This window comes from Carassius auratus, chromosome 32 (assembly GCF_003368295.1).
Source record: "Carassius auratus strain Wakin chromosome 32, ASM336829v1, whole genome shotgun sequence".
NCBI classification, from domain to species: domain Eukaryota; kingdom Metazoa; phylum Chordata; class Actinopteri; order Cypriniformes; family Cyprinidae; genus Carassius; species Carassius auratus.
In genome coordinates, this window is record NC_039274.1 from 9908403 (window position 1) to 9920791 (window position 12389).

The following is a 12389-nucleotide window of genomic DNA, read 5'->3' on the forward strand; positions in this document are numbered from 1 at the left end:
TTGGGTCGTTAAAAAAAATACATCGATGTCCCTTATTGCATATACATATAAAAATTGTGCCTTTGATAGGCATGTTTACTTGCCTTTTATTTGTGCAGAATTAGAGTATGTCTCCACCTTGTGGCTGTGAAGGAACAGAGCTTTAGAGATTTAAACAAGTAAAGTAAAGCTTTGGAGCTATGTACCTTTTCGTAAGGAGCAAGACAAAGATAACTTTTATTTTCTCACGTGAACACTAACTCTCTCTCTCTCTCTCTCTCTCTCTCTCTCTCTCTCTCTCTCTCTCTCTCTCTCTCTATATATATATATATATATATATATATATACACATTAAAATATACAAAGTTCCACAGTTAATTGTAAATATTTCCAGCAAGAATAACAATGTTTTACGCATTTAAAGGACATTTTTGTTGAGACTATTACCATGTAAAATATTAATAAATTAATTAATCATCAATTTTTTTTTCATCATCATGAAAATCGTCAACTGTCAATACTGCTTTCTGCCTCATGATGTCAGTAATATTCTCGATATAACATCAGTTAACATAGTGAACAGAAGGAAGGTTAGTAAAAATTGCATTTAGCATACAACCTGTCTTACGTTTATGAATACAGTTATATTATAGTATGTTCATACAGTTATTTTTATATAATAAATTAATCCCTAATATAATTTCAGGACTCTTTTAATTTTGACATCCTACTTTTTTATTGTGACATAATAAAGTTTATGATATCATAACAAATGTTTGTGATATTAATTCAGTGGATATTACAAGCAGTATATGAATTTGGAGGTTGTTGAACATTTTGACTGTCAATGATAATTCCTACCCCAGTGTGAGTTAATGGGTTTCTGACAATGGAGGTTAAGCCCATGGGACCATATCGCAACAACCTGTGAGTGGACATTATCTTTCCTTTGAAGCCTAATTGCTTTTCCTCCACAGCAGAATAGGATAATTTGTGATAAATCCCATTGTGTGTTTTCTGAGATGAATCACGTACTGTAATCTGCCTTTAAGTTGTCAAAAATGACGATTAGAGGAAAAAACTGCAAAACGTGAATTGAAAACAGGCCTGGTCAGCAATAATGTGATTTCCTAATAAATTAGATCAAATTATTGATTATATAACTATCAGTGGAGACATCTGCACTTTAAAAAATGTTTCATTAATTATTTCATTATTACTTTCCAAAGATTGCAAGGTCTGATAATTAATGGTTAGCTCCTAAATAATAGACTGCATTCTGCAAATGTATATGCCTAAATATATAGATTTGCGCTGATGTAAAGTTTTGAATTATTTATTTTAGAGTATTTTTTACTTATACAAGGGCATTTTCATACAACTTATGTCAAATACAAATACTTTAATTAAACACATTTTCAATCTGCAACAGTTGTTACTAAAATCTAATGAACTTCAAGTCTGTCTGCAAATAAATACTACAATAAATGCACTGCTGGATGAAAATGATAAAAATTTGCCAGTCATGTCATCACACAGTATAGATCCCAGTACCCGTTTTGATATAATTGCTGATTATATATAGTTTATTTGTCCCCAAATTTAAATATATCTGGTATTTTCCCCTACCACAAACCCTGATTTCTGGCCGTGTCTTACACTCAATATGTTTATTTATTATCTGACCTGTCATTTAACTAAATAGGCTATGTTCTGTATGGCTACTGAGTGCATATGCGCAGAAACTGCATATAGAAGGAAAGAGTAACATGGCGCAGCACTTTTTCTGCCTTTGTCCTACCAATAATACTTAACGTCTTTCTGAATAGAGCTTTTCACTGTCTGGAACCATCCCAATATCTGATCTAGTGCACGCGTCGTCTCATCCACTCAGCAATTGCGCATGCGCGTCGGTGTGCTCATGTTGTCTCTCCGCAGGAATGACGAACCTCGCTCCACACTGGTCGACAGGCACGCGCCGAAAGGAAGACTGAAAATATCCATTTGGTGGAAATAAAGCGGATCCGATCATCACTTCCGAACAAACACCGGAGGACGTCGCCAACCTGGACATTGTGGAGACCAAAGAAGATTTTTAAAAGGACACCGGTCCTCTTCCACTTCAGAACCGACGTCTCCTGTATGAGTATAGCTTCATATCCAGTGGCAAAGCATTTTCTAGATGTGATGTCTGTCGTTTTTGTCTACAAACTGCGTTTTATAATGGGCATTTGGATATGCTTTGTAGAAAACGACTGATTTTACATCGAAAAAACGCTTAAAATGTGACCGTTGCAAGTGAGCATCGATCCCTCCACGGATTTGACGAGACGAGGTGTCTACTGGGAATAATAAGGGGAGTGCATGTATCTCGTATTGGAGAGAGGAAGGAGCTGTCCGTTCAGAACCACACACACATCTGCCACCAGCGGTGCACCACAAGCCATCAGCCTCGCACCTTCTCTGGACCCCACAGTGCGGAGCGTGAATTTATGACAACCTCTGCATTCATTTAACGTCTGTACCTTCTCATTTTCTCTTGGCATCTGGAGGAAATCCCACATTCACCTTACAAGAACATCAAACGCTCATGCAGCGGTTTCCTGCAGCTGAGCTGCCTTTGCGCACTTGTTTTTCTGCGTTTATTCTGTTCACTTTCTTTTTTCCGTTGCCTAACAATTGCGCACATGTATCCTCCGGGTCTTTCAGCGTTGTAATGCCTGGCCCGGGCTCGAGACATGCCTAAGCGACGAGATGGGCCAGGGCGACGAGAAAGACCGTGTTGTGATCAACGTGGGAGGTATTCGACACCAGACCTACCGCAGTACCCTGCGCACTCTCCCCGGGACTCGTTTAGCCTGGCTCGCCGAGCCTGATGCCCACAGTCACTTTGACTATGACGCCCAGATCGACGAGTTTTTCTTTGATCGCCACCCTGGAGTTTTTGCACACATTCTCAATTATTATAGGACTGGCAAGTTGCATTGCCCCGCTGATGTTTGTGGCCCTCTTTATGAAGAAGAGCTGGCCTTCTGGGGCATCGACGAGACAGATGTGGAGCCCTGCTGCTGGATGACGTACCGGCAGCACCGGGAGGCTGAAGAGGCACTGGACAGTTTCGGCGGGGGGCCAGTTGAAATGGGCAACGATGATATGGACACAGAAGTTTTGGGTGATCCAGGGGATGGAGACGAGGAACTCGAAATGACTAAACGCCTGGCCCTCGGCGACTCACCTGACGCAAAAAGTGCAGGGTTGTGTCAACGTTGGCAGCGTCGTGTTTGGGCACTTTTTGAAGATCCATATTCCTCTAAATATGCAAGGGTGAGTGATTAACAAATTTAAACGTGGCAACCCCGCTGCTCACTGCTTGTAATATATCCAAACACGTGTTGCATTGAGGCTGCCAATGTTAAAGTCCAATTGATCTACCCAAAAAAAAAAAAAAATACGATTAATAATATATATATATATATATATATATATATATATATATATATATATATATATATATATATATATATATATATATAATTTTATTATAAAATAAAAAAAATCTTCTGTAGATATCTTTTATATTTAACAACTGTCAAAACAAAAGAAAATGTGGTATTAAAAGGCTGAGATTCTTTGAAAATCTATTTTGCCTAAATAGTTTGCCATGATCTTTTCTTCCTCCCAAAAAACTTTTGTCTGCCACATCCAAATCAACATGGAAGGAGCCATTCTGTCATGTGATAAAATAATAATAATAATAATAACAAAACCCCACAAACAAACAAGCGAAATCAGGGATGGGAGCACATATATAGCCTATATCATTTGTTCGCTGGTTTGTTTGTGGGGTTTTGTTATTCTTATTATTTTTTTTTTATCACATGACAGAATGGCTCCTTCCATGTTGATTTGGATGTGGCAGACAAAAGTTTTGCCAGTTGTATTAAAGTGTGTATTTAATAATCAAGCAACGTTGTAATGGATGCTTACACCACTTGACATTAATTCAAAAGATTTCATCAGAAATTGTATATATTTTTTTAGCTGCATTTTGTAAATGCATAAGACATGTTTAGAAAGCTAATACAGACAACTTGGTCTGTGTTTTATATAATTTTTAAAGGATCTCTTCGATTTACAATTTTCAACATTCTTTTTGACCCATGAAATATCTTTGAAAGCTAATCTCAATATGCAGTTGCTATTGAGCTGTCACGTAGAAATTGGTTTTCAATATATTTGACCGGGTGCGTGTTTGTTGAGATTATAAATATTGCATTTCTTGTAGCGTTATTAGCGATATATCAAACTGAAGCAACTGAATTGGGTCACCCTGGGGAAAACATGTGCAGTCATTCCAGGCGTCTTGCATGTAGCCATTGATCGACAGCTCCTCTGACTGCAATACTGCTGTGCCACGCGCCGCGTGCTCCCTTCCCTGCCGAAGGCGTGCTCGTGCACAAATTAATCACTCTGGGAGAACATTAAAGAGAATACATCACGAGGCAAAGGCATTTCTTTATTTATGTGCCCATGCTGCTTTGAGATAAGACACACAAGGCAGATAAAAAAAAAAATCTCATGCGGTCTGAGTGACAGCACTTGAGATGCTAGATGTGTTAAGCATTTTTTTTGGTCCTGACAGATTTTTACAGTGGGCATTAGCTGTTGTAATGTCTGACAGAGCTGATCAAATGTATGTCTACCAATACAGTGGTGCTGTAGCTGCTTTAGATAATAAAATGTCAGCCAAAATGGGGCAGCGGTTGTCTAATGGTTAAAGACTAGTTACCAGAAGATTGCCGGTTCGAGTCTCGGTGCTGGCAAGAGTTTGTAGGTGGAGGGAGTCAATGAACAGTGCTCTCTTCCACCCTCAATACCCATGGCTAAAGTCCCCTTGAGCAAGGCACTGAACCCCCAGTTGCTCCCTGGGCGCTGGATCTATAGCTGCCCACTGCTCTGGGTGTGTGTTCACGGTGTGTTCACTTCTCACTGCTGTATGTGTGCACTTGGATGGGTTAAATGCAGAGCACCAATTCTGAGTATGGGTTGCCATTCTTGGCAAATGTCATGACTTTCAAATGTGGTCAGGAGGATTTTATGCATATGCCAATTACAAGGCCAGTCTGGTTTGGACTATTGTGAGATTGCTCTTTTTTTATGCCTGTTTAATAGAAGTAAAATAGACCAGGACCACTGCCAAGATATGGATATTGCACCCTAGGCTACTGAACGCTGATAAACGAGTCAAGGCATGTTGATGTACTGTTAGAAGTAGAGTGGATTTATGTCAGGAATCAGTGAATCAAATGAACTTTTCCTGTGGTTAGACAATATTAAACTTCTCAAAGCCAGAGGCAAGTGTTCAAGTGTGCCGTTACGGAAAAACACATCTTTTATTACAAGAAACATACATGACCTTACAGTACCACTTGTTTGTAGATTATTTGTATTATAATTGTAAAAAATATTCACCAAATATCAATTTATTTGCTATTTAAAGATGACACTCTTTGACGTTTTGTCAGATTTGCACCAAATGTAATTCATTTGGATGATGAAAATGCATCATAATATTTTTTATAATGTGGCACATGATATTTAATTTGATATTAATGCTTTGTTTTTTTTTATTAATGTCATCTCCTGACATGACTTGTATATTGATTAATAATGTGATGAAGTGTTTGTGAAGAGCTCAGATCTGTGCAAGTCAGCCTTATGGCATTTTCAGTGATAATTGAATCAGCTATTCAGCGCATCTGAATTAATAATAATAATAATAAAAAAAATGAGTCATACATCTGAATGAACTACAGGCTTTACCCAACACAGAATGGACATGCCTCGGACAATCTTTACGTTTATTGTTTGCATGTGTATGGGAGCATGAGATTGAGAGACAAAGACAGAGCAAAAGAGTGAAAGAGAGACAGAGTTGTTATCCTGTTGTCATCAGGCAGTTGTTTGTGCTGGTTCCCAAAGCACCTGATATTTTCATGTCCTTGGCAGGCAATATACTGCTTTTTACAGTGTATGTCTTGGGAATAAGTTGTCATGGCAACGCTTTCAGGGCGCTAATGAAACAGATGAAAGCTGGTCTTCCTCATGAGATGTCAGAAAACGCGCCAAACTTCTCTGGAGGCTTTTGGATGGTGATTTGTGTGTACACGTTTGCCAGTGTCAGTTACTTTATTTTGTAAATCCATCATTTAGTATTAGGTTTTGTTTACGCAGGGACAAAATATAAGCCAATGAACGAATAAAACATGTTAAGAATTTATCTACAGTAGAAGTCTGGAGGCTAAAAATGTTATTCAAATCAGGTGACCAGGCTGATTGGATACACACAAACTTACCACATATTAAAGTGATGATCCGATCAATTATACAATCAATAAAGCCAATTTGCCTAAAATAGGGCCAAAACTCATGTGTGTTCCTAGTTTTGCTATTTGATATTCCTATAATGTCTTGTTCTCCCAGGAGGTCATCTTACATGCTCGGGTGGCCCTTGCCCTGTACAACAACAGGAAAAGTGTTGATAATAAATGCACTGGTTGATATGTGAATGCACCTGCTGGATGAGGGAATCTGCATGTGTCCCAGACTTCATCTTCCTCCCAGGCTCCACCAATGTGGGCTAGAGAATGGTAGCCACTAGGGATCTTGTCACACACTTGTCTTGTGAGAAACAAATCAATTCTCACTTTTCCCTGTATATATCTCTGGTTAACAACAACTTTTTTAAACAAAGAAAAAAAAAGGGAAAAAAAGGTTAAATAAGGGGACATGAGCTCTTTTGTTCCTGTTTTGTGGACTTGTATTCTGAGAGTATAATATAACTAACAATTAGAGTATAACATAAGAAACAATGTATTCATTTAGCAGATACATTTGTTCAAAATGCATAAAAGTAAAATACAAAACAAGTTATTCTTCATTAACAATGCTGCAATCCAAAATGTTGAGGTGTTTAGATGAAAAAAGCTAGTTCAGCTCTTTGTTTGTTTAGTTTGTAACATTTGCTTTAGTCAAAGATGAATTCATTCAGGTCATTGGGGTTGGAAAATACAGATCCAGTTAAAAGCTTATAGTGGGATGTGAAAATATCAATGACACCCACAGCGTGTTTACAATAAACAGCAGGATTTGATTGTACAGAATGAAAAATACTATGGAAATAACAGGAATCAGTGCATATGGGGATTAATAAAAATCAATAAAACAGAAGTAGCAAAAGATATTTTCTTCCATATTGCAACGAACATCCAAGTATAATAGATTGGCGAATAAGAAAAGAAAAATGTAGGTTGAGTACTTTCTTCAACATCGATTGTTGATTGGATATCAAGATGTTGGCATTGCACTTAAAAATAAATGGGAGTTTCTGGAGTGAAAGGTGGACTAAATGAATGGAGTATAGAAAAGACATTGACAAGACACTGTTTTTGTTTTATCAAGCTGTATTTACTATAACACCAACATGTCAGAAGATAATAATCACTGAGAAGTTCACCATAGTTGGAAAAAGAATGACTTGTAAACTCAATCAGTTGTTAGCTAATCACTTTCTCAAAAGTAAGATTTGGTAAAACAGTGGTTCCCAATCATGTTCCTGGAGGCCCCCCAACACTGCATGTTTTCCATGTCTCCTTAATCAAACACACCTGATTCAGATCATCAGCTCATTAGTAGAGACTCCAAGACCTGAAATGGCTGTGTGTGTGTCAGTCAAAGGAGAGGGCTTCCAGGAACATGGTTTGGAACCACTTGGGTAAATTACAGGATCAGGACGTCCAGGAGAGGCGACCAGGATACATACAGCAACTCTGCAGAAGTTGTAGGAATATATGACAAAGTGTAGTCATTGTGTGCATGTGACAAACAACATCAGAAATTCTCCACAAATGTGGCTTGTATGAGAGGATTAAAAAAAAAAAAACACTGATCAAGAAAGGCCACACGCTGTCACAATTTTGCCCAAATACACCTCGATGATTCTGAGGCATGATTCTGAGGCCTCAACACCAAATGATATGTCTGGCAGAAATCCAATACAGCTGAACATCCAAATAACAGCATTCCTCAAGTAAAGCATGGAGGTGGCAATACCCTTTTATGAGGTGTACAGGGGGCACTTGTCAGAATTTAAGGAAAAAATGGATGGGACAAAATACCGTCTTGAATACATTCTTGAGGAATATCTGCTGCCCTCAGCCAGAGTGAGAAAGAGGTTTACATTCTAACATGACACTGACCCAAAGCACACAGCAAAACTGAGCACACAGTGCTTTTTTTTTTTGACATGTTGGTGTTGTCTATCTGGTGTAATCTTTCACTTGGATGTTGAAAGTTGCACTGAGTAAATACAGTTGGATAAAACATAAACTGTGCCCGTCTTTGTTTCAGGCTGCAAGCAACAAAAATGTGATTATTTTAAAAAGGGGTGATTTCTTTTCAATATCCACTGTACATCACCGGAGAGAAGTCTCTTCACTTTCTTTTTGTTGCTATAAATTTCACAATACATTTGAAGACATACAGTATGAAGACAACTCCAAGTACAGGTCAAGCAGTCGTATACATCGAACATTCTTGAGATGTAGTGGTAGGCAGAAAAATGAAGCAAATTCAAGGCATCCTGAGTGTTTTTTTCTTAGTTTTCAGCTCTGGCCTGGCAGTGATGAGTTCGTCGTCACAGCAAGATCACATCCAACTCTTGTTTCTGTACCTGCAGAGAGGGAAGATTCACACATTATCACCTCGACCTCAACAGACTCCCTCCAGCCTAGAACTGCTCACCCATTGTTTTGAAACTCTCACAAACACAGAGCAGAAGACACTTTCCTGCCTCTCCACACTAAATCCATCACTTCACAACATGACTGTTCTGCATACCCCTCGCAGATCTCAAAACAACCTAATAAGGAACAATTAGATGGCTTGTTTTTGCTACTATAGTCTCATTTAAATGGGCAATGTTGATGGCTTTGACGACTAGTTCTTGAGGAGGAATGTTTAAAAATAAATGTAATGTAGGTTTATTTCTGAAGGATCATGTAGCACTGAATAAAAAACAGCATTGCCATCTTTGCCATCTTACAAAATATAAAATGTTTGCTCGTATAGTGTACATCTCAGACGTTAATGGGTGTAAAAGTGAAATGGATAGTCCTCATCTATCAGATCTCTGTACACTCAAACCATGGACAGAAAAAAAAAACACACACTCTACAAAAGGTTTGAATGACAAGTGACTTTAGTTTCTGTTCCTCTTGCATTATAATCATCTTAATGTGCACAACAAAACATACAAAATATTGTGATGTTTGTCTTATATGTCACATTACAGGTCAAGCACATGCTGTGATAATGTTGTTGTTTTTTCACACCAGATTACACACTGTTTGTTTGTGCTGAATTGGGTGGCTTGAGACTGTCCCATAGACTGCCAAGTAAGTAACACTGTAAAGGTCCAGAAATGTATGAAGGACGTCATCAGAATAGTCCATCTGCCATCAGTGGTTTAACCGTAACGTTATGACGCGACGAGAATACTGTTTGTAAGCGAAGAAAATAAAAAACAAATAATTGCAACGACACAGGGATGCTGTTTCTACATGTATTTATGCTTTGATTTGAAAGAAAACAGCACATCCTTGTGGCGTGGCAGACACAGAAGAGCATAGGCAGTTTGAGTAATGTGGAGAGACTGTTCACAAATGAATTGTTGAATAAATTCATTATTTTAGTTTTCTTCGCTTATAAACAGTATTATCTTCGCTTGATGAGCCTCCCGGTTTTCATCCAAAATATCTTAAATTGTATTCCAAAGAGAAACGAAGCTTTTGCAGGTTTAGAACGACATAGGGATAAGTGATTAATGACAAAATGTTCATTTTGGAGTGGAGTATCCCTTTAAGCATGGCTGTGATTTAAAAGGAAAGGGAGTGATGCCTGGTCCAGATTTTAAACTGGAAACTACAGCTTAAAAAATATCTTTGCTCCCAATGTCCATCACAGGACAAAAACTTCTTAAAAACATTTTGCTTGGATCCCTTTTGATTGCTATGTCTACTGTCAGTATGTGTTCTGTCCACCTTATTTTTAACTTAAGTGCAGCCATATACGGCCATATTTAACTTCAATGTCCTAGGCTTCCTGTGTCTTCCTTTTAATTTCTTTTTATAAATTCACCATTTGTAATATTATGTTTACTGTTCTTTTTTTTATGAAATTTGTATTAAAACTATATTCACTGAATGTAATACAAATAATCTATAATCGAATCAAATCGAGAGCTTGTGAATCGTAATCGAATCAAATAGAATCGAATCAAATTGAATCGATACATCTGAATCGATACCAAGCCCTAATGCCAACCCCTTAGAGGACCTCAGATGATGCTTACCCTAAAACAACATACAGAACTAACAAATTTAGCTATCAGTTTGATTGCATCATATAATAATTGCTGTTAATAGTGTTCATTGTCTGTTTGATTACATCTTAAATAGATTTTCCCATACATTTTTGCCATGTGCTCATAAACTGACAGTCACCACTGATAAACCACTAAGTATTGTAGAAACGTAATTTTTTGTATTGTAAAAAGCATTATACAAATATACTTGAATTGAGTTGAAAAAATAAGTTGGATCATTGCTGAAATATTTGGAGACAGAATAAGACATGGTAAAGCAGTGTTATTGGTACATACAGATACATGTATATATGAAGAGTTCAATCTGAAGTGCAATCTGAAATTTTCATACAAAAATTAGCATTTTTATCAGGCTCCTATGTTTAGGCTCAGTAATTTTACTCTAATGGCAATGAACAGGTCATTTTCTATGCAATTAATGTGAAATAAATTACCATAAAGGTAGAAGCCTGATAAAAATGCAAATTTTAGAAGAAAATTTTCAGATGGCACTCAAGAGGTTTTTGCATCTGAACTCTTCATATGTTTCTAGCAATATAAGCCAGCATGAAAAATTGAAACAGGAAGAGGTTTCCCAATCCCTGGATTCATTTTTATTTAAAGGAACACTTTTCTATCTACCTTGTGGCCACTGACACATTTCTTTCATTCTTTCTGTCCTATTCCTTAGTTTTTATTCACCTCGTTGTCTCCTTTAGTGAGTCATTAGTTAATGAAAGCTTATTTTGATTTGTAGAACGCAAAGGCTCTTCTCTTGGAAACAGTATTCTGGAAATACTGGACACTGAATGCCATGGAATGATTATGGGGCAATTATGGGGCAAAGTGTGGGGGAGTTTTGGCCTAGTGGTTAGAGAGTTTGACTCCTAACCTTAGGGTTGTGGGTTCGAGTCTTGGGCCAGCAATACTATGACTTAGGTGCCCTTGAGCAAGGCATTGAACCCCCAACTGCTCCCCGGGCACCGCAGCATAAACTGCTCCGGGCCTGTGTGTGTGTGTGTGTTCACTGCTGTGTGTGTGTGTGTGCGCTTTGGATGAGTTAAATGCAGAGCATGAATTCTGAGTATGGGTCACCATACTTGGCTGTATGTCATGTCACTTTCATGAGACAGAATTACCTGTTGTGAGATGTCTTACCCTCTTCTCATCCGAACTGGCACCTGATCTTCAGAGCGAACCTTGCACAGATTCTTGCTATGTAAATGTAGAACAGAAGTCAGCCCCAGAGGAAGCCTAGAGTGATTAACATTAATTAGACTGCAGAGTAGAGCCCAGAACTCCTTAATTACTGGATAGAGATAGGGTGGAGTACCTTGACACAGCATACTGGCTAACCTCTGGCATGATCTGCTTGGAAAGAGACAGAGTAAGGTACTGCTTATCCTGCCTGTAGCCAAAAAGCAAGGACATTAAAAATAAAAAAGGCCATGGCAACATATACTGTAATATACACACTCTACTTTTCCATTCCTCCTAATTTTTAGGACACCCTGTGACCACCCCCTCCCCCAACCCATCTCCCCCAGTTCTGTCTATGAGCAGTAAGTAGAGCAGGACACCCTTTTAAAGAGCTGCAGGGCAACGGCTCTAGAGACCCAGCAACTGTGAATAGCCTTGATACTATAGGCCATGAGAATTGGGTGTTAGACACTCAAACTGGGGCACCCAAATACAGTAAGTTCTAGTTTCATGCTGGATTTTGCTCAAAGCAGATGGAACAGTAATTAAGCTCCAGCAGATTTTGCTCCTGTGCTCCCAAACGGTTTTAAAGGTATAGTTCAACCAAAAATGTAAATCCTGTCATCATTTACTCACCCTTATAAGGGGTGTAATGATTTTTTCAAATGACTAATGAAATGATGAACTAATGCAATGCGTAAAAAAATACAAAAATAAATAAAAACTATATATTTGTATAAGATTTGTCTTTTTTAATATTATTTTTTTCTTAAAAAATGTAAACGTC

At 38.0% G+C, this 12389-nt stretch overlaps 1 protein-coding gene across 5 annotated transcripts in view; it reads left to right on the plus strand.

Moving 5' to 3' along the window:
* Nucleotides 1-1861: 1861 nt before the first annotated feature.
* LOC113051569 (potassium voltage-gated channel subfamily C member 1-like) overlaps nt 1862-12389 on the plus strand; it is a 33739-nt gene continuing 23211 nt past the window's right edge. For 4 of the 5 annotated variants that reach the window (XM_026215451.1, XM_026215452.1, XM_026215449.1 and 1 more), the window contains exon 1: nt 1863-3303. In XM_026215451.1, the coding sequence (XP_026071236.1) occupies nt 2734-3303 (570 nt within the window). In that variant the 5' untranslated portion in view covers nt 1863-2733. Of the gene's footprint in view, nt 3304-12389 lie in introns of all 5 variants that reach the window. The other variant, XM_026215453.1, reaches the window with a different exon arrangement.